Source organism: Mustela erminea, chromosome 14 (genome assembly GCF_009829155.1).
Source record: "Mustela erminea isolate mMusErm1 chromosome 14, mMusErm1.Pri, whole genome shotgun sequence".
NCBI classification, from domain to species: domain Eukaryota; kingdom Metazoa; phylum Chordata; class Mammalia; order Carnivora; family Mustelidae; genus Mustela; species Mustela erminea.
The window spans coordinates 64308490-64329763 of NC_045627.1; the positions used below are offsets into that span (position 1 = coordinate 64308490).

Consider the following 21274-nt stretch of genomic DNA (forward strand, 5'->3'; position numbering starts at 1 on the left):
TGTTGCTGGCCTGTGGGCCTACACACAGGCAGGGCTTTCTTTTCTTGAAAAGAATCCCAGCTTCAACTGGCCTTAGCAGCAGGTTAGGGCAAAGACAGAGCCAGGGTCGTGCTCAGCCCTGGTGGTGCTGGCGGTGGTGGGAGGGGAGGGCAGGCCAGGGCACCCGCCTATTGTGGGTCTGGATTGGATGCTTCCACTCATTCATTTCCTTTTAATTAACCCGCATTCCTGGAGGAGAAATATTTATGTTGGCTCCCATAGAGGCAATCCGCAGACTGGAAAGAAGGGGGAAGAAAGCCTGCCTTAGCAAAACAATATCTCTAAAGAGCTCAAGGAGAGAAAATAAGAGAACAAAATGCCATTAAAATAGCCTTCTACCCCCACTGGAGTCCATGAAAACTTCATTTCACATGCTAATCCCCCACTCCGCCCCTTCTCTTCTCACAACACCTTTCCCGAAAGTGTTTGGGAAAAGTCTTCGCAGTCAGTACACAGCTCCCTGCAGCTCAGACTTCTCCTTGTGTTAGTTCAGGGCCCCAAGTGGGGCTCTCGCTCCAGCAGCGGCTTTTTTCTCCCCCCCTTTAATTTAAACAAAGACTTCAGAGTTCATCAACCTCCCACTGAAATTCACAGCTGCTGAACAAACTAATCCCCTCTCCCTGCCTTTCTTCCCTTCAATGGGCTCTTGGCTTCAAAGACACTTTGGGAAAGGACTTTGCAGGGGCTCACACTGCTTCCTCAATAGAAGTTAGTGCAAGTATTATCTGAAGAGCAAGTGGCTTTACAAACAAATACTGCCTAACAATCCCTTCCTTCCAAACACACACATCTAGCCCACAGACATGATGGGATCTACAACAGGATTAGAGATAGTACCCCCGGCTTCACACCCAGCCCCTTTGTGCTGCTGAGCTCAGCCCTGAAGTGGTGTGGGGAAAACCCTAGAGCTGAACGTCAGGCACGGACAGACACATACCCACACACACACACACACACACACACACACACACACACACACACACCAGAGTGGCCACAGATGCTGCAAGGCCTCCTCCTCGCACCCCCTCCTTTCTTCAACTCTCTAGACTCCCCATGGGTCTTCAAGCCTCTCTCCTACCTTACTGGGGTGCAGGGAGCAGGAACAAAGAGAATAGGAAGAGAGGTCAGGGCAAAATAGGACCCAGAGGAGACAATAATTGGGAGATGACTGAGGAAACCAAATCAAAGCAGCTTTATTGCCCACTAAGTACATCAGTGCTTCAAATGCAAAGTTCAACCATGAAAAGTGCAGCCAGAGAAGGCAGCCCTGAGACATGTGAGGGCTGAGGAGAAGGGCCTCCAACCCTTGAGGAGCAGTGCCAGAAAAGTCTTTTGTTAATATGGCTCCTGTTGCAGAATGGGGTTGATGATCACAGAATGAATGGCCGAGGGCCTTGGGCCAGGGTCCGGGCAGGTCAAATCAGGTCAGGTCCCCGCAGGCAGTGGTCCCTCTGCTCCTGTCTCACAGCCTAGGGCAGCTCCCAGCAAAAGGCTGTGCGCCTTCTACTTTCCGCCTAACCCAGCCCACCCCTATGATACTGGCAGAAGAGAAGGTCTTGTAAAACGGGCCAAAGTTCCTCCTCTTGGTTCCACCCAGCACCCACCCCCACATGTCCATCACTTGTTCAAAAGATGAACAACAAGTCAATTCTAGCCCAGTCTCTGGGGCTCAGAAATTAAAGGACCCGGAAATATGAAGTCAGAGGCAAGGAGAAGGTAAGGTCAGGCTCATAACCCACAGAAGGGGAAAACAAATCCCCACAAGATGCGTACAGCAGAGGTAGACTTGGAGGTAATGATCCCACTCAGCCCCTCCGAAGCCACACTTACACAGAATCCCCCTGGGGGAGAAGATGCCCTGCTCTGGGTCCTGTCAGAGCCCAGCATCAGGGAAAGGGAAGAACTGGCTCTCTCTGCCTCAGAGGCTGAGAGCCTTCAGCAGATTCTAGGCCAGGCATAAAGGGGTGGAAAGCAGGCACTCTGCTAGCTTCGAGGCAAGCCCACTGCATCATATACCTGGCAGCAAGGAAGAGGGTGGGGGAAAACAAACAAAACCCATTCCAAAATTCCCCCTTTTCTGCAGGGAGAAGTTAAGTCACAGCAGAAGTAGCTCCTGGCAAGGGAGGCTCGCTGGTTTACGTGTGCAGCTTCTGCGCAATGGTGAGGACGGCCTTCAGGACGAGCATAAAGCTGGAGACCTCGCTGAAGCTGCTGCAGGCCACCACCTGGGCATGCACTGCCAGGCCCTGCTCGAAGTCTCCCGCATCCACACATCGGGCTACCTCATGAAGCCCAGCCAGGACATGGGGTGAGAGCTGTGGGCGGACGGACGCTTAGGTCAAGGGAGCCCAACCCAGCCCTTGCCCTGGGAGCGTGGAACAGTAAGAGAGGATTTAAGTTCTGAAGCCCAGGGTCAGGCAAGAGGTCTATGTGTATATTTTGTGGGGAACCCAGGTCACTGAGACCTATGGAAAAGGACAGGGGTCCCTCTGGTCACGGCTGACGGTGTAGGGCAGGGGACAGAGGAGCATCACTAAATGTACTTACTGTGCCCTGGCAGAGCTTATCATATAGGCATTCTAGACGTTGGGCTGCCTTTTCCAGCTTCCGTTTTGTCTTCTGCAGGGAGGAAAATGGATTCTGACCCCAACCCCGAGACTAACACTACACAGGACTATAAAGAATCACAGTATGTCAGAGCTGGAAGGCCTTCATGCTACTGCTTTCATTTCACAGGAGACGAAATGGAGGCCCAAAGAGGGTAAGTGACTTGCGTAAGCTGACACGGCCAGTGCACGGACGGCAGGTCTCCTTACTCCTAGCTGCACCCTCCCTCTGGTGCCCCGAGCTGCCTTGCCAAGAGTTAAGCCTTGGTGCTGCTAGGCCCTGCTTTCTAGGTGCTAGACTCAGACCAGACGAGCCCCCACTCTTGTCCCACATGGAGATATCTAGTAGGTACAAGACACAGACAGCGGCTCAGGGACCCTGAGAAAAGAGGCACACAAGGAACTGATCTACAGCTCAGGAATGCTGGGAACAAGCCAGTGCTGTGAGGCGGACACTGTGGGGAAGGCTCAGACTTACTAAATCAGTGGCAGACAGGGAACAGCGTTGTAGAAGCTTCTCAAAGCTGGTCTTCAAGGACTGATGCTCTGGAGGCAGCTCTTTCCTTTCCACCTTCTCAGGGGGCCGCTGCTGAAGTTGCTGAGGAAGGAGCAGGGAGACAGGGGAGACTGGCAAGCTGTCCTTCTCACAGCTTCCCTACAGACTAGTCCTCCGTGACTCAGTGTCACACTGCTCCCACTAAACCACAGTTGGGGAAAGGGGTACTCCCTCTTCTCTGGAGTAAGGACATTTGGGACCTGCCCACACCAGTTCCCCAGTGCAAAATCTGCCTGCCCCTTGATGCCTGAGACCCATCTCCCATGCTCCCTGCTTTTCTATACCCAGGGGGAGTTGCAGTTTCCAAGAGGAAGGTTAATGCACTGTTCCCCTCACCTGCAGGCTGAATTCTCCTGGAGCTCCTGGGGGAGCATGGCCCATCCCAAGGACAGAAGGCTGTGAGGAAAGGACCCCTCGTGGCTCAGGGGTGAGGCTCATCACTGGAGCAGTGATAGGTGCTGGGGGCATAAATATCTCTGACAACTAGACACAGAGAAAGAACAGCATATGAGTCTAAGCTGAGAGACTTCCTAGGCCCTGCTTTGAGAGAGCAACAAAAGTTCTGAGTGAGCAAGGGAACAGAGTAGCAAGTAGGGAACCAGGAGACAGGGAGATTGATACATGCATGCAAGAAGGAAAGAGAAGCTGGCTGAGAGGCGAAGAAAGAGTGAGGAAAGGGACAGGACAGTGTGTGTGCTGACAAGCAGACGGGCTGAATTCTGGAAGAAAACAGAATATGGGTCATTGGTGTATGTATGGGGGTAGGTGGCACGAACTGACCTTTTTCCTCTGGAGGTTTGCCCTGGGCATTGGGGCATTTTTCAAGGAGTCTTGAGGTCCTGCACAGCACAAAGATAGAGATATTTAGGGGCACAGTCAGGAACCCTGGAAATTCAGCCTGAAGGCCAGCAGAATTATTTGAGCTGGAGTCGATCACACCTCCCTCTGTAAACCAGACAGGCTCAGCTGACATTCTTCAACCCAATGGCCCCCACATCACTGCTGTGAGGAAAGATGGTAGTGGAGGGGGGAAGGGAAGGAGGCAATGACCCAGAAGACAGAAGCCATGGAAAGAAGACTGACCTGGGTGAGCAGTCGAGGGGCCAGTGATCGGGAGGGCACTAGAGCAGGCAGCACCTGGCCCTCCTGGAGGGTGTGTCGTAGAGAAGTTGACAGGAGGGGCTAGGGACCCGAAGCTTGCAGGGCTGACACCTGGGAGTCTCACGGGAAGTGGAGGGAACAGTCGAGTCGTCTCAGCCAGAGAGGCAGAGCTAGGCTGTATGGCGTCTGGGGGTACCACAGGTGGAGGTGGACCAGGAAGAGGCCATGCTCCAGGGAACCCCAAGGGGTTAGAAATTTGGGCTTTTTGCCCACTTAATAGAGGTGGCTCAAAAAAAGCTGAAAAGGAACAGAAACAGGTCATTTGCCACCAAACTTCAATTTGGGAGAGACTCAGAGCTTATCAGGGAAGAATAAGGCAGCAATAAAATACAAACAAACATCCCTAATAATGATAATGAAAGATGAGTATGTGTGTATGGAGACCAACCATTTACAGAGTACTTTTAACTATTCCTCATTTGACTCTGAAAACAATCCTGTGGCGTTGAAATGACCAATATAATAGCTATTCTCACTTTTCAAAAGAAACAGTGGCTAAGTCTGTTGCCCATAGATACAAAGCCAGTAAGTCATAGTACCAGGGATTCAGACTACAAATTCCAAGGTTCTCTCACTATACAGTAGACATAATGCCCCCCAAATCCATGCTGGCCATGCCAACTGTTATCCTCTGTGCTCTGCCCAGATACATCTTGACTCACTCACTCACCAGGCCTTACACTAGGGGCCAAGGGCAAAGGCTGGGCTGCCTGGAGCTCAGGTGCCCTGTAGTCACTGATATTCTGTGTTTGGGAGCTTTGATAAGGGCCAGGATGGGAAGATATCAAGGGTGTCACTAGTGATGACTGAGGTGTGAAAATCCTTGGCCTTGGAGATGGAGTTGGAACCTGTGAAGAGAAAAAAGGGTCAGCACCTGGAAAGGAAAAGAAGGGTAAGTAACTGAAAATAAAAGAACAATAAAGAATATGGAACAAAAAGCTAGTTCTTAAAATAAAAATCAACAGAAACTATGTCTCTATAGAAAGTGACAAAGAGGGGCATCTGGGTGGCTCAGGTCTGTTAAGCATCTGCCTTTGGGTCAGGTCATGATCCTGAAGTCCCAGGATCCCTGTGTCTGGCTCCCCGCTTGGTGGGGAGTCTGCCTCTCCTACTCCCTCTGCCCCTCCCCCTGCTTGTTCTATCTCTCTCTCATTCACTCTTTCTCTCTCAAATATATTAGATCATAAAAAAAAAAAAAAAGGAAAAACAGAGTGGGAGGAATTATTCATCCTCATGTCAAGACTTACTATATAGAGGTAGTATTCAAGAAAAAGTGGTACTGTCAGAGAAGACACACAGATCAACATAATAGAACAGAGATCTGAGAAATAAATCCATACAAATATGCCCAGTTTTTTTTTTTTAAAGATTTATTTATTTATTTGACAGAGAGAGATCACAAGTAGGCAGAGAGGCAGGCAGAGAGAGAGAGAGGGAACAGGCTCCCTGCTGAGCAGAGAGCCCGATGCGGGACTCGATCCCAGGACCCTGAGATCATGACCTGAGCCCAAGGCAGCGGCCTAACCCACTGAGCCACTCAGGCGCCCCTGCCCAGTTATTTTTTAATAAAGGAGCAAAATCAATTCAATGGAGGACAGAGAGCCTTTTCGTTCTTTCTTTTTTTTTTTTTTTAAAGATTTTATTTATTTATGTGTCAGAGAGAAAGAAAGCGTGCGCACGGGTGCACAAGCAGGGAGAACAGCAGGCAGAGAGAAGCAGGTTCCCCTCTGAGCAAGGAGCTGGATGCGGGAATCCATTCCAGGACCCTGGGATCACAGCCTGAGCTGAAGGCTGATGTTTAACTGACTGAGCCACCCAGGCATCCCAAGACAGCTTTTTCTTTTTTCTTTATTTTTCTTTAAAGATTTTATTTATTTATTTGACACAGAGAGAGAGACAGAGTGAGAGGGAACACAAGCAGGAGGGGTGGGAGAGGGAGAAGCAGGCTTCCTGCCAAGCAGGGAGCCCCATGTGGGGCTCGATACCAGGACCCTGGGATCATGACCGGAGACAAAGGCAGCCGTTTAACCACTCAGCCACCCAAGCGCCCAAGACAGCCTTTTCAATAAATGATTATGGATATCCACTGGCCAAGAAAAGAAGGAGCTTGGCCTAAGCTTCACACCATATGCAAAAATTAACTCAAAACAGAACATAGCATAACTGAAAAACAAAAACTATAAAACTTTTAGAAAGAACACAGGAAAACTTTAGGGGAGTGTAGACTTGCAAAGACATAAAACGTGTGATCCATAGAAAGAAAACTATAAATTGGACCTTATAAAATTAACAATTTTTGCTTTGTGAAGGACCCTGTTTAAGAGATGAGAAGATAAATTCTTACATAATTACACACACACACTCATGAGATCTGAATCTACAGATTGTACTAGTATCAGTTGCTTGGTTTTAACGTTATACTATGGTTGTGTGGGACACTGGCATGAAATGGGGTGGGGGAATGTGATGCATGAGACCCCCCCCAGTACATTTCTTTACAACTTCCTATGAATCTATAGTTATTTCAAAACAGAAAGGAGAGAGGGAGAGGCAGAGAGACAGAAAGAGAGAGAGGACAAGGAGAAGGAAGAGGCGGGAGGGGTAAGCAGGGGGAAAGAAGAAAAAACATTAGCGTGAGAATTGAAGGTGGGACAGGATGAACCGTCAGAGCTTCTGTCTGATAGCTCTATTTACCATCTTGCTGGATTTTGTTCCCCAGTCCCTCCAGCAGGATCCAGGCAGGCATCCTAAGTTAATAGCACCCTAACCATCTGGGCACTGGTTGGTACCTGGGGGGTCCGTCCCCCCACTTTGCAGACTCCTCTAAGCCATCACCGATTTCTGTCCATTCTACTTATTAAGTATCTTAAATCTAACCTCATTCTCTAGCCTTAGGTCAGTCATTCTATGCCCTCACATCTCTTGCTATTGCCTTTTAGTTGCCTCCAGCCTTGCCCTTCCTAAACACATAGCTAATCATTCCCCTGCAGAAGACCATTCAATTTCAGGGTCAAGTCTAAGGTCTTCAGCACAGAATTCCAGGTCCTTCCTGCTCTATCGCCCACCTCTTACTCCAGCTTCATCTAATCTCACTCCCCTACAACAAACACCTGTTTTGTAGCCCCACTGAAATATCAGTAGTTCCTCAAGTGGGCTTTATTTACACTCCCTTCAGTGCTTTTTTACATGCTGTTCCCACTGCTTGAAATAGCCTTTACCTATTCCTTCCTTTGCCTAAATAACTTAATTTTCAATACTCAGATCAAACATCATACTCATTCTAAAATAAGTCCTAAGCTTCTCCTGCTCCCCCAAAGACTAAGTTGCTTTTTTCTGTGTGATCCCATGGTACCGTATCGTACCCCAATCACGGCATGTATGAATTTTACTGTACTAATCTTTTACATATCTGTCTTTCCATGAGACTATGAGCTAATGAAGGACATGAATCATGGTTAGGCCACATTTCTGTTCTAAGAACCTAGCAGTTGTTTGACAAGCAGTTATTAAGAAAAAAAAAAAAAAACCTGAGTCTATATTCTACAAAGTTGGGAATTTTCATCATTTTTATTCACTAATATATTCCAAGTGCCTAGAACCACGTTTGGTACCTGGCAGACATTAAATAGGTATTTTTGAATGAATGAGCAAATGAGTGAACAAACCAAACCAGGCCCTACCTGGTGAGAAGGCTGGAATCCCAATCTGTAAGAGGATGTTTCTTTAGAGTGGGGGGTAGCTCCCACCACAACCCGAGGGAAGGGGAAAGGAGGACACTGTTGGCCCAAGACACCAGAACCCTGGGCGTGAAACAGTCGATCTCTCAGCTGCTGAACTGGTGCCTACAAAAGTTATAATAATGAAAAACTGTGTTAATTAAAATTAAAACGAGTAAACATCCGTTCTTATAAGCCTGGCCCCATACAGCATTCAAACTTCAGTTGACCCTCTACATTTCAGCCACCTTAGATGACTCAAAGGTCCTAAACCTTGCCAACCCTCCCTCCTTGGCGTTCCTTCTACCTAGAATGCCCTACATCTGCTCGGAAGCTGCTTCTCTGTGAAGGTCCAGCTCAACTGTTTTAACCACTGGAAAGCCTTCCTTGATGACTACTCTATGCAAAACCAGCCCCTTTCCTGGAGTCTCATAGTACCTAGTATAAGCTTCTGTTATAACACTGTAAGTTACTGACATCTGATTTCCCCCAAGGGACAGTGAACTTCCTGAGGGACTAGATCTCATTTATTCTAGAATTTCAGCATCTGCGGAGTGCCTGGAACATGGATGTGCTCAGCCAGTGTTAGATGACTGAAATGGTTTGCTCCCTCTCCATGGTCCCACTCACCTGAGTACAGTCCCTGGGTAGATAGCTCATGGCAGTGGCCAGGCTGCCCTGGGCTGCCAGGAGGCTGGCATACTGAGTGACCCTGAAGGTTGTGGCAGGGCCTGAGCTCACCCTGTCAGGACCCCGCAGTAGCTCCAAGCTCCTATTAAGGACCATCACCTTCTCCATCAGGTCCTACAGGAACAGGGATAAGGGCAGTCAGGTGTCTTCCAAGCACATCCTGCTCTCTCAGGCCAGGCAGTTCACCCAAGGACTTCCCACTATAGGTTTGAGGGTATCTGGCCATGGCCAGGTACAAGCAGCAGGTGATGATTCGTAGAAGATGTGACAGTTAGAGAAAAGCCACTTGGCCTCACCTCCCAAGCTGTTAGCATTGCTCCAACTGAGTCCATCTGGCTCTTAGACTCTCCTACATCTCTGCCTCTTTTTTTGCTTTCTCTACCCTTTACCCTGCTAGTACAGCATCAACTTCATATTCGGTTACACTATCGTTTCATCTGCGGCTTTGTCTTCCTGTGAGTCTTCTCTAGTTACCTGTGGAATGTCTTTCACAATTTAAATACACAGAACTTTTCATAGCAGCTAAGAGACCCAGACTCACAATTATTCAAACAAAGAATAAACTTGTAAAACCAAACCTAAAGTGGGAAAAAATTGTGAAGGTTAATGCCTAAGCAGCTCTTGCTCAGTCTCCTCTGACTGAGGAGAGAGGAAGGTGCTAGCTCATCCCAGACACTGAAGGCCCTTTTCTACTTCCTAATAGACTGGTCACAGCCTGGGGACCCGGAAGCCTCGCCTCTGATGCCCCTGCACATCCCCGTCAACAGCCTCTCCAACGAGCCTGGTGTGGAGTGACCAGGGCCCCGCACACGGAGAGTACCTGCAGAGCCAGGGGGTACGAAGCCTGGTGGCACTTTGCCCAACACTCCACCAGCAGCTCCACACTCCCTGAGCACACATAACAGAGTCTGGCTTCGGAAATTAGTGCTCCGCCACCCTCCTGCTCCATGCGAGTACCCAGCATGTCTGCAGAGAGATGGAAAGTTCTTTAATGGCATAGCTTTCCTGTGCTTCTTCTCATTCTCCTATTTGAAAATAGGCAGAGGACCATGAGCTGTGGGACAAGTAACCGCAATGGCTTTGGACAATACTGAGGCCCGTTTTGCTCTACAGTGAAGGGCAGAGCTCTTGCATAGAGATCTAATGAGAAAAAGTAAAACAGGACAATATGTGATCACTACTGTAGTCCTAGCCTCCCAGCTGACCCAGACCTTGACCTTGACAACACGGCCTGGCCTCCCAGAGCTCAGGCTGCTCCTCTGCCTCCTCCCTCAATTGTGTCTGTTAACTGCATGCCAGAGTCACACCACTCTGTCTGAAACCTAGGGCTACCCACCACAGAGCTCAGGGAATTTTTCTGGCCCGGAGTATGTCAGTAGTAAGGCCAGTGCCTCCTTCCAGTTCTGCAGGTTACAGGTGTGCACCATATCCTCCCAATTCTTCCGCACAACACAGGCTATCAGCTATAATGGGCAGAGAGAGAAGGAGGTCATCAGCCATCCATCCAGAACAGGCAGTCGGAGTCACACACAGGGACATGCTAAGAAAGGCCACTGGTGAGCAGGCTTCTTGTTAGACCACTGACTAGGGGTTGCGGGTCAGGGAGGGCTGGTTGGAGTGGGGAGAGAGAGAGCCTGGCAGAGCTTCTAAACCCCGAGGTGTAGGCATCCACCTGACAAAGTCCAAGTAATCCCCTCCCCTCCTGCACAGTGGGCAGTTACCGAAGAGATTCTGGTTTTCTTCTTGGCCCAGTAGCACTCCTGTGTTCGCCTTAGCAGATCTGCGCCTCCAGCCTGGGCCAGGATAATGGCATCAGCAAAGCGCTCTTCCTTCAGACACAGTTCCACAGCAGGGCGCAGTGCTCCAAGCAGGAGAGCCTGGCTCAGGAGTCCATCCGTGTCTGCAAGCGGAGGCATCCCCTCCATGTCAGCCTCCCCTCAGACCCTCGCCTCCGGTCCCCTACAGGGCCCACAGTAGACCCCTTCTATCTCTGTATCTCCCTTGCCCCAAATAAAATTCCCAAGTTTCGTTCCTCAGCAACAAAATGTAGCACACTATCCCCGAGTACCAGACCCAGGACTCTAAGGACAGGGCTCGACATGAGGGAGGGCCTCACATGGCAATACCAGAGGGACAGCGTGTGCTTGCTCAGCAAGAACAGGGTTGCAGTCTTTTAAGAAAACAGTAGGAGAGAAAATATCTTGCTAGAAGGCCTTCCACAGCAAAGATGTATCCATAAAAATCCAAGGAGGGCTCTAATCACTAACAGAACCACCCAGCACTTGTGATGGTGGGAGGGAGGCAGGAGGCAGGGGACAAGAAGATGTTCTCAAGTCCAAGAACTCTGAGCCCACCTACTCCCACACAGAGCATTTCTCTCCCTCAGGATCAGAGTACCTTCTGTGATGGGGATCTCCAATGGAGTCATATTCTGAGGGACCAGCTCATCAAAGAAGGATGAGGAGGCAGAGGCTTCCTCTGTGATGTGTTTGGAGGTCTGTGCAAGAAAGGATGGAGGTGGCTATTTTGGAAATGAATTGAAAACAGATAGAGAGCTGGCTTAGTAGCTCTCTCTGGGAGCTTTACTATCTGGCCCATAATGATACAGATAAAAAATAACCAGATAAGGTCTAGGAAGGGCTCTAGTCCATGGTTAAAACAGAGCTCCACTCCAGCCCAAAAGTTTATGCACTCTGTGTCTCACTGTGGTTCCAAGAAACGAGGAGTCTGAAGACATCTATGGAAGCCAAGCACTTTATGAGAGCGAAACAAAGAGCCAGGAAGGGGCAGATGCCCTAAAGACAGGTCTCCTGTGCTACCCCAGGTCCAGCTTTCTGGGCTCCCACCACACCTGGCTGCAGAAGGCCTGCTGTCTGTTACTGTGGAGATCGTCTCCCTTGGACTGAGGGCTCTCACCCAGCCCCACGTCACTCTTCAAACACGTGGCCACCTGCAAGGAGAGACCTGTGAGTATCCTCTTCCCAGCACAAGGTCAAACATCTAATATGCTTCCTTCCCACCTTCACACCACACTAACTGGAGTCTCTAAGATCCTGGCCTATTTACCTGGGGAGAAGCCTACCTCCAGGAGGTACAATGTTTATATATGCATTAGTGAAGCCCAGAAAGAGGTCACTGAGACAGTTTCCACTGAAGGCCTTCTCTTCTTCTCTGCTTCAAGTATGTGCTTCTGATGTAAAAGCAGCTTACCTTCTTCTGAAGCTCATCTTTACTGTATCCTAATAGTTTTAGAAATTTCATTCTGGAGTCTTCCTCTAAGGTCACCTAAGGAACCACAGAACACACAAGTCTCCATTAAATCAATGTGAATGATCCTCTCTTGCGTAAGTCCAACGTCTGTGCCAGTGTACCCTCTAACAGAATTCTTCGTGCTACCAGAAGGGTCCTACTGAGGCCAACACCATCTCTCCCCTTTCTCTCCCCAGATTTGATTCTGCTGAGCTAGAGGCATGGGTGTTAACAAAACCCTTGCCCACTTCTACGTGAGAACTAGACCTTCTGTTGACTTACTAGATCTATTAGCCTGGTTACCTGGTAAGAGTCAAATGTCAGCTATGTTTCCAGGCAACACTGCTTGCAATGGATAAACTGCATCTGAACTGGAACTAAACAAACAATAAATAGCCTCTGTGGGCACCACACCCCAGGCTGCCCTCTTTGCAAGGACTCTTGTAACTGAACAGATCTTTTGCAGGGACTCTAGAAACGTTTTTGAAGTGGGTACAAGAGACATTAGCTCTTGTAGGCATGAGGCTTCTCTGCCGGGGCCACCTACATGCCTGCCTTGTGTGCATCTCATCTCCTTGCACCTAAGCTGTCTTCTGGGGTGGTGAAGAGGACTCTGAACTCCTGCATGGGCTGCTCCAAGAACCCCTACAGAAGAGCGCCACCTCCCACTGCCCGGCCAACAAGTTGTGGCTCCTGTCCCACATCCTTCTGGGCAGACTGATGCCAAGAGAACCTACAGAGTCTTGTAAGTCTAAAATATCTAGGTGAAAACATAGTTCATGGTGGAGGCTGCCCAGATATAAACCAAGTCAGCTTACCCAGGCAGCGTGCCAGATACTGAGGGCCAAACCTTCCTGAAGCCCTACCCTAATCAGGGTTAGGGAGCGGAGTCCTTCATTTGCCCTACACAGAACCATGAATTCTGACTACTCCTTTCTCACAGTCTCTCAGGGCTCCCGCCTTCTCCCATATTCATCTTTTGGAAATGTTCAACCGCATTCAGCTTCAGGACCATCAAGATGGACAGCTCTTGGGGAGGTTTTCGACCAGACTCCCCTCTGTCCTTAGGTACTGCTGCCTCCTTTGTTTAGAAGAATAAAGGCTCAACTCCTGATGGGGACCTCTATTCTCTTTCTCATTCCACCATTCCCGGAGCAGTAGAGTTCTGCTTACAACAAAAGCATCATTTCTTATTCTTTTCTTCCCACACCTTTTTCTAGCTTCACTCAGCAGTTGATGATCTTTCTCAAATCTTGTCTCCTTCCCAGATTCCTGGTGTCTATGTTCATGAAGTTCTACTATGTCTGAAGCACCGACCCCAAGTCTTTCTTAGACCCCCAGGGACAGGCTCTGTCCTTTTGTATTGTTTACTATGATCCCAAAGCTTTGAATAATCTTCTCACTGTCTGTCCAGTAGGTTCTCTTTCTCCCTTTAGTTCTCTCCTCCTATCTGCTCAATTTCCTTAATAGGTGGAGCACTCCTTCTGATGTCATGCACAACTTGAAATTGCATTAGCACTGGAACTTGATCCACGCCTCCAAAATAAATTGGGACTTAAGCCCTGAGTCCCATCACAATAACTTGCCTTGGGTTACCTGAAACAAGCTCAAAGCCTTCTTATGATGATGTCCCCTTCCAGCCAATCCTCTTTCCTTCCTTTCCCTTCTCTTCTCTCTTCCCATCACCTTATCTGCCTTTTGGCATGGCATAAAAGCCTTCACCGTGGCTTTGATAAAGTATCTAGGACATCAGCAATAGAAGCAAAAAAGGCAAGTATCACTTGTACCTCTCAGCTTCCTTAGCTGCAAAAGGTCTCTGAGCCACTGGTAAAAGGTGAAGAGTCTGTGTCCAGAGGGTGGTGTGGTGTAGGAAAAAGCCTGAGAGGTCAGGGCCTCTGTAATCTAGGTCACAGTGTGGTTGTTCATGTCCTAGAGTTTCCAGCTTTGGGGGAAATACTTCAGAGCAGCCAACCTTCATGCTTCTTACCTTCAGGAATTGCCAGAGCATCTTTTCGCTTTGCAGCGATGTTTGTTCGATCTTGTCCTGACAATAATTCAGGAGATTTCCTGATTCCAGGGCCTCCCGCAGCTCAGCTGACCGCCTCAGGAATTCAGATTCTATGATGACTTGACTGATGAAGACTAGGCGGAGGCAAGGCTGTGGCACCTGGTGGGCAGGAGTGCTGGGGAGGCCAAAGGTAACCAGCTTCCCCCCAAACTGGTAAGAAAAAACAAGGGTAAAGTTCATCTCTTCAGGCTAAAAATTAACACCAAGTCTACATTACAGGGAAGGCTATTTAACTGGTTGGCCCTAGGATAGAAAACCAATAGTAAGAACTCCTGGGGGTTGAACAGGATCAGGAAAGGAGCAGCAAATGTGCCCCCATATACGAAAACCACCTCTGCATTTTTAGCCCCATCAGCTTCAGACTCTGGCACATAGTTCATCTTCTCAGCTGTGCTAATAACAATCTTCTCCCAGTCACCTGGACTAAACGCCTTGGCATTATCACAGTCTTTATACCCACACAGCCACAGCCACGAAACAGCAGTCTCACCTCTTCTTGTGCAGTGTTTCTCGTGCAGGGCCCCTCTGTCACATTTCCAGGGCTAGCACACCTCGGTTATTGGAATAGGCTGCTAGCCTCTGGGTTTTCCTCCTCCAGTCCAAGCCTCAGACCATCACTCTATACCTACAGCTGCTTAGGAATGTGTTATGGTTTCACAAGGCCACAGAAGAAAGCTTAAACTTCTCTGCCCGTGGTGTACAAAATCCCCCAAAGTCAGGGCCAGACTCTCTAGCCTTTGTCTCCCTGTTTATTTATGTGATCACTCCACATCCCCAAAGTGCCCAGTCCATTCCTGCTTCTGAGCCTTCACCCACAAAAACAGCCCTACCTGAGCGTCCTTCTCACCAAAACAGGCACCCTACCTAAAGCATCTGTCACCAAGCAGAGCTTATTAAAGTCCCTTGACTCCAGTAGGTTTCCATCGCAGCCCCACATTAACACAACACCACAGCTATCCCGAGTCATCAGGCTGTACTCTGGACAATAGAGTCCGAATCTGGGACGTGGGGGCGGGGAAGGGCCCAGGGATTAGGCATCAGTATATATGAAAGGTCTTCAGGTTGTAGCCATGGTTGACAGCTACTGCCTACTCCCCAACCTTTCACTATTTCCCTTCCGGAGACCTCCTCCTTAATGAACTTTCCGAGTTGGAATTCTTCACTGGATTCCTATAGGACAAACCTACACTACAGATCAGCACTAAACAAAACAAACTTAACTTTTGATCTGTTAATATTTGCTAGTCTTACAAAGTGCTTATGTATATTCTTGAGGTTCATGTCAATTCACTAACATAAGCTGACCAGGTATCACTATCCCTGTTTTACAGATAGTCCTGAGTTAAGCGATCTGCCCAAGGTCATCAGCTGATAAGTGACAGAGCTATAACAAGAATGCAGGCCTCGGGCACCTGGGTGGCTCAGTCTGTTGAGGGTCTGACTTTGGATTTCAGCTCAGGTGGTGATCTCAGGATCCCAGGATAGAGCTTTGTGTTGGGCTCCACGCTTGGTGGGAAGTCTGCCTGAGATTCTCTCTCTCCTCTCTCTGCCCATCTCCTCCAACCCATCCATGGGCATTCTCTCTTTCAGATAAATAAATAAATAAATAAATCTTTAAAAAAAAAAAAAAAGTAATGCAGGCCTCTCCAGACAGACCCATAAATACAGAGAACAAATTGGTGGTTGCCAGAGGGGTGGGGAGTGGGAGGATGGGCAAAATGGGTGAAGAAGAGTGGAAGGTAGAGGCCTCTAGTTAAGGAATGTATATGCCATAGGGATGAGAGGAACAGCATAGGGAATATAGGCAACGGTACTGTAATAGCGCTGCAAGCTGACAGCTGGTAGCCACGTGTGGTGAGCATTGCCTAACGTACAGACTTGTCAAATCACTAAGTTGTACACCTGAAACTGAATGTAACATTGTATGTCAATTACACTTCAATTAAAAAAGGCAGAAAATAATGATTAGAGCTGATGTAGAGAAAATGAAACTCTTAGGCATTGCCGTTGGAAATACTGTGCAACTGCTGTGGAAAATGGTATGGTGATTCCTCAAAAAATTAAACAGAGAATTACCTCCTGAAACAAACAAATAAACAACAGAATGTACCTCTCTCAACATCAGAATTCTTCACCTCCCTGTCTCCTGAGTATGTCAGCCTTACCTCCACAATAAAACTGGTGGCTTGGAACACAAGAACCACGTCTTTGATACATCTGTTTTCAATTCAAACCTAAATTTATTTATTTATATATGTTTTTAAAATATTTTATTTATTTACTTGACATAGAAAGAGAGAGAGAGAGACAGCGAGAGAGGGAACACAAGCAAGAGGAGTGGCAGACAGAGGGAGAGGGAGAAGGGGGCTTCCTGCTGAGCAGGGAGCCTGATGTGGGGCTTGATCCCAGGACCCTGGGACCAAGACTTGAGCCGAAGGCAGATGCTTAACAACTGAGACACCCAGGTGCACTGAAACCTAATCTTTAAAGCACTGGATTAAGAACTTTTGGACCCTGCCACTCCTCAGACCACCGGCAAGGACATCACCTGGGAACTTGTTGGAAAATCAGAATCTTGGGCCCTATCCTAGACTGAAGGAACCAGAATCTGAATTTTAATAAGATCCCTAGGTGATCTGTATGTGCATTTGAGAAGCTTGAGAAGCATTTGCTTTAGGGATAAAAAATGAACAAAATGTGGTCCCTACTGTCAAGGACTCTCTGACTTAGTAGGGTCTCCACACATGTATATAAATAACCTTAGTACAGTTACAGTGTATCGCTAGAGGAGTAGAAATCTTGGAAGTGAAGTTTGACAAGGGTTTAAAGACAGGCATTGTGGAGGTGGTGGTATTTAAGCAAGGGACCATAAAAGACCATAGGAAGATTCAGTGGCTCAGGAGGGAAGCTAAAGGGAAGGGTACAGGCAGAAGCAGCAAAGTTGAGGAGTTATCTATAGAACAGAAAGGAGTCATATGGAACTGGAACCCAGGGAACACATAAGGAAAAGTTGGGAATAAAAACTGGAAAGGTGGGGCGCCTGGGTGGCTCAGTGGGTTAAGCCTCTGCCTTTGGCTCAGGTCATGATCTCGGTGTCCTGGGATTGAGAACCACATCGGGCTCTCTGCTCAGCAGTGAGCCTGCTTCCCCCCATCTCTCTCTCTCTCTCTGCCTACTTGCAATCTCTATCAAATAAATAAATAAAATCTTAAAAAAAAAAAAAAACTGGAAAGGTAAGCAGAGCCCTGTGTACATTTGGCCTTGAGTTCATAACGGAATAGAGGTCAAAGGTTTTGAGCAGAGGAGTGACAGGATGGACTTACAAATTTTTTTCTTTCCTGCTTTGTGTTTCTAACCCTTCCATGTCTGCACTCAGTCCCAGTCCAGACATGTAGGGGTTAGAGAAAAATCAGATGGAGCCCTCAGGCAGTTCTCTATAACCAAAGAGCCTACAGCAACCAATACTTTTCAGACCGCACCGGCACCGTAAGCAAGGTGAAGGGATAGAGAAGAGAGCAATAGTGACTCTGCCTGAGCCCAAAAATGGGCCCTGATGCGAGGCACAGGCAGTAGGAATAAATGTCCCATAGAACACAGCTATGTGTTGGGCATACGTGAGGCTTCACAAATACACATGCACAACTGTGCACACCCCCCCATACACTACACTTACAGCAAATGAAACACCTGCTGGCCTTCTCATCCATTTGGGGGGTTTCTTTAGAGGAGGTATCAACGATGCTTGGACCACTTGCTCCGGTACCTGCAATGGTGGGAGAGGCTGGCCTTTGCTGAAAGAAGAAGAGATCTGAAGGCAAAAGGACACCTGTATCACCAACCCCACATGGGGCCGCATCTATAAACTTTACTCTGGGAGGAATCCTGGAGATACCAAATCTGGACAAAGGCTGGACTCCCGTATTCTAGGGAACTGGTAGTGAGGGTAGAACTCCCATGCAGGAAGCTCTTGGAAAGCCTACTGCATCCACGGTCTACAGTGGAATATAGACACAGAATGGATCTACAGGAGAAAAGGAGATGAGACGGTTCATATTTCCAAAATAATGGTCCTGGCATGGAGATCCAGTGTCCCCGAAATACTACAGGGAACATCCAAGAGCAAGAGTCAACATGAAGGTCTGTTTCGTATTGTAGCAGGAACGACACCGTCCCGGGAAGATGGGCACTACACCAAAAGTGCAGCCCTCCCAACCCAGGGCCTCCCAGTCTCCAATAGTTCCCCTTTCCTCCCAGGCCATTCGTCCTTTTCTCTCCCCCCACACAGAGACAGCATTCCCTCCAGCATTCTCCACCAAGCCTTTCAAACCTTGTCAGCCTGTCTCATCTGCTGGACCTCCCAGCTCCTATCCATCACGGAGTACAAACTGATCCAGCCGTCGAAGGAGGCAGCAGAGAACACTGGAGGGTCCCGGGGGCACCACTGCACATCAAAGCACCAGCTGCTCTGTGTGGGTAGCTTATATACTACCTGTGAGGGAACCCCACCATTAGGGAAACCCTGACTAAAAGGAAGGTAAGCCAGAACATAGCTTATTTCTTCTCCCAGCCCGCCCACAGAACGGCCAGCCTACCTCACTGCTCCCCAGGTTCCAGCACAAGATCTGGTTGTCCTTGGCACTACTGAGCAGAAGCTCAGCATCAGCCTGGCTCCACGACATGGATAAGATCCCCCTAAAAAGGAAAGAGCAGCTAACATTTGTCGAATGCCTACTCTGAGTAGGGTACCTTATATATCTTGGATAAATTTCACCCCTGTAAAATGAGCAGTCTGATTTCATTTTACAAATAAGGAAAATGAGGCTTTGAAAATTTGAGGAACCTTCGGCAGTCACACAACCAGAACCCAAGTCAAATCCCAGAGCCTGTGCACTATACACTCTATTACTCTGTCTCCCATAGGTCCCTGCAGAACAGCCTGCTTCTTTCCCCAGCTGCAGAGTAGGGACTATGAACAGCAAGAATCAGACACACACTCAACCATATGGGTGCTTGTTTTAAAAAGAAGGGTAGTGAGGACTCAACTCTTCAAAGTCCCCAAGAAGGTATAAAGGCAATACAGCCCTTTAGTAAGAAAGAACAGTGTGGGGCTGCTTTTTCTGCTATGGGCCCAAGAGCTACAGCTTCAGGGAAAAGCCTGTTCAGAGGACAGACAGGAGCCAAGGTTCTCTTATTAAGGAGGTCTTGGATGAAGTAACCTCACCACTTAAAGAAAGAACATTATCCTTGAATCAGAGCCTGAAGATTCTCCCAGAGGCACTAAACATTGTCTCCAAATATTTCTCATGATCCCATCTATACGCCCTTTCTGGAAGTTAAATGGAATCTCAGGTTCTTTTCCACGACCTCAGGATCTCAAGGAGCTCCTCTTTATTGGAGCTACAGCTAGGACTTAGAGACTGTGTGTTCACTGGGAATTGCTTTGAAGACAGGAAAGATGACTGGTAACTAAAGTGAGCCATTCATTGCCTCCTACCCAGGTCAGTTATGCCCCACCATCCACCAAGGATGTAGACAGAATTTGAGACTTTACCTGCTGTGGCTCTCCAGCACCTTCAGGGGCGAGGAGGCAAAGCGCAAATCCCACAGCTGAATCACCGGGAAACGATCATCTTCTGAACACAGCACCAACTGGGTGGCTATGTCTGGGTGCCAGGCCAGGCCTGAGCTGTGCATCTGTGAACAAAGCAGACCGCAACAGGTGACGTAATCTGAAACTTCTGGTTATGAACCTTTTCTGCCTAGTTGGAATAGGACCTCTGAGGGTTGGTTTTATGTCTTTTCTCAGTGATAAGTGATGACCATGAGTGAGTAAGGAACATTAGCCTTTGGCGTCAGCTGTTTAGCTTCCCTAAGCATTCACTCTCAACCAGAAATCTGCTAAGAGGCTGGACCTGCAAGTGCAACAGCTGGGAGCAGAACACTGGCCTGGGGAAGAGCAGCTCTGAAGTCTAGGCACTAGAAAGAAGCCAGAGCGCGAGCCTGTATTCTGCCTTCACGACTCACCCTGTTGCTGTGATCGCTGACTTTGATGATAGGTTCATTCTTCCTGAGATCCCACACAACCGCCTTGCCGCTGGGGTAAGCAGAAGACAGAATGTGTTGAACCTGCCGGTTCCACGCGAGTGCCTTGATGTCTTCTGGAGGCTGCTGAGGCAGGAAGTGGGGAGGGGGAAGGGGACAACTTGTCATCCCTTGGACCGAGAGCCATTTACTCTTCCACTGTTCCCAGCCTCCCCGCAGAAAGCCCAAGAGTCGAGATGGGGCTTCCCAAACCCAAACAGTGTCAGGGTGTGGGAGCTGAATTTTCCAGAAAGGATCCGTTAGGGGACTGGTGTAGAAGGTGAGAGAATGGCAGGCAGACTTGGAATTTACTCCTATCCCAAGGTGTTCCTGAGAGGATGGAGTCAAGATTTAAATCAGCCCTCTTATCTAGGACAAAGAGAGTGGCAGAGAAGGAGGAAGGGAGGATAATAAAGACATGTAAGACATCCAGAAAGAATAAGGCAGAAAGACAAGCCATTGCTATTTTTAGGGCACAAGGTGCTATCAAATTTATACTTAACTTACCTCAGGATACTGTAAGCACAAGATAGAGAAGAGCCAGGAAGCAAAAAGACGGGCCCAGTTACAGACTGACAGGTAGGTATACTCAGAGACAGACATACACAAGATGCCCAACCGCATGGGAGAACCAGATATAGAGGCAAAGATGACCCACCCCACAAAAGGACAAGGATGTATCTGGCCCCACTCCAGAGCCCAGGGTCTTACTCTACTCTGCCTAAGCTCTACTCTGATAAACAGTATTCTCACTCCTTTTCTCAATGTCTTTTACTGCCTTTCTTCATCTTTGTTCCAGAAACCCTAGGACAGTTAATGACCACAAAGCACCACCCTTCCGCTCCATCCCTGCTATGGGTTGGCTGGTAACGTGTTAGTCTGTGGCGCTTTACTGCCCTCCAGTGGTGAAGTCCAAAGTCTCCCGGGCTCTGGGTGCCTCAAGAATTCAAGACTTTCCTGGGCAAATCAGCTGCACACTCTAATCAGCAGCCCCGGGAGTCTCCTTACCTGTGACTTGGATCCTGGGGTCATTGGCACATTGAGGTTATTCAAATCCCAAATAAAGATTTCAGAATCACTGGCCCCCGAGGCCAGGAGGTTGGCCTGT

The 21274-nt window shown here is 48.4% G+C and overlaps 1 protein-coding gene across 15 annotated transcripts in view; it reads right to left on the bottom strand.

Moving 5' to 3' along the window:
- The window catches only part of SEC31B (SEC31 homolog B, COPII coat complex component), a 56860-nt gene that overhangs the window by 24704 nt on the left and 10882 nt on the right, over nt 1-21274 (bottom strand). For 9 of the 15 annotated variants that reach the window (XM_032313033.1, XM_032313025.1, XM_032313029.1 and 6 more), the window contains 22 exons: nt 21175-21270; nt 20110-20253; nt 19637-19779; nt 18678-18777; nt 18413-18574; nt 17759-17893; nt 14005-14235; nt 11979-12053; nt 11620-11718; nt 11166-11265; nt 10490-10668; nt 10105-10231; nt 9589-9734; nt 8709-8882; nt 8043-8204; nt 5033-5210; nt 4285-4599; nt 3982-4040; nt 3538-3684; nt 3124-3243; nt 2587-2658; nt 1217-2354 (listed from right to left, as the gene is read on the bottom strand). In XM_032313033.1, coding sequence (XP_032168924.1) covers nt 2175-2354; nt 2587-2658; nt 3124-3243; nt 3538-3684; nt 3982-4040; nt 4285-4599; nt 5033-5210; nt 8043-8204; nt 8709-8882; nt 9589-9734; nt 10105-10231; nt 10490-10668; nt 11166-11265; nt 11620-11718; nt 11979-12053; nt 14005-14235; nt 17759-17893; nt 18413-18574; nt 18678-18777; nt 19637-19779; nt 20110-20253; nt 21175-21270 — 3144 coding nt within the window. In that variant the 3' untranslated portion in view covers nt 1217-2174. Of the gene's footprint in view, nt 1-103; nt 276-1216; nt 2355-2586; nt 2659-3123; nt 3244-3537; nt 3685-3981; nt 4041-4284; nt 4600-5032; nt 5211-8042; nt 8205-8708; nt 8883-9588; nt 9735-10104; nt 10232-10489; nt 10669-11165; nt 11266-11619; nt 11719-11978; nt 12054-14004; nt 14236-17758; nt 17894-18412; nt 18575-18677; nt 18778-19636; nt 19780-20109; nt 20254-21174; nt 21271-21274 lie in introns of those variants that run through there. The other 6 variants (XM_032313022.1, XM_032313023.1, XM_032313035.1 and 3 more) reach the window with 6 other exon arrangements.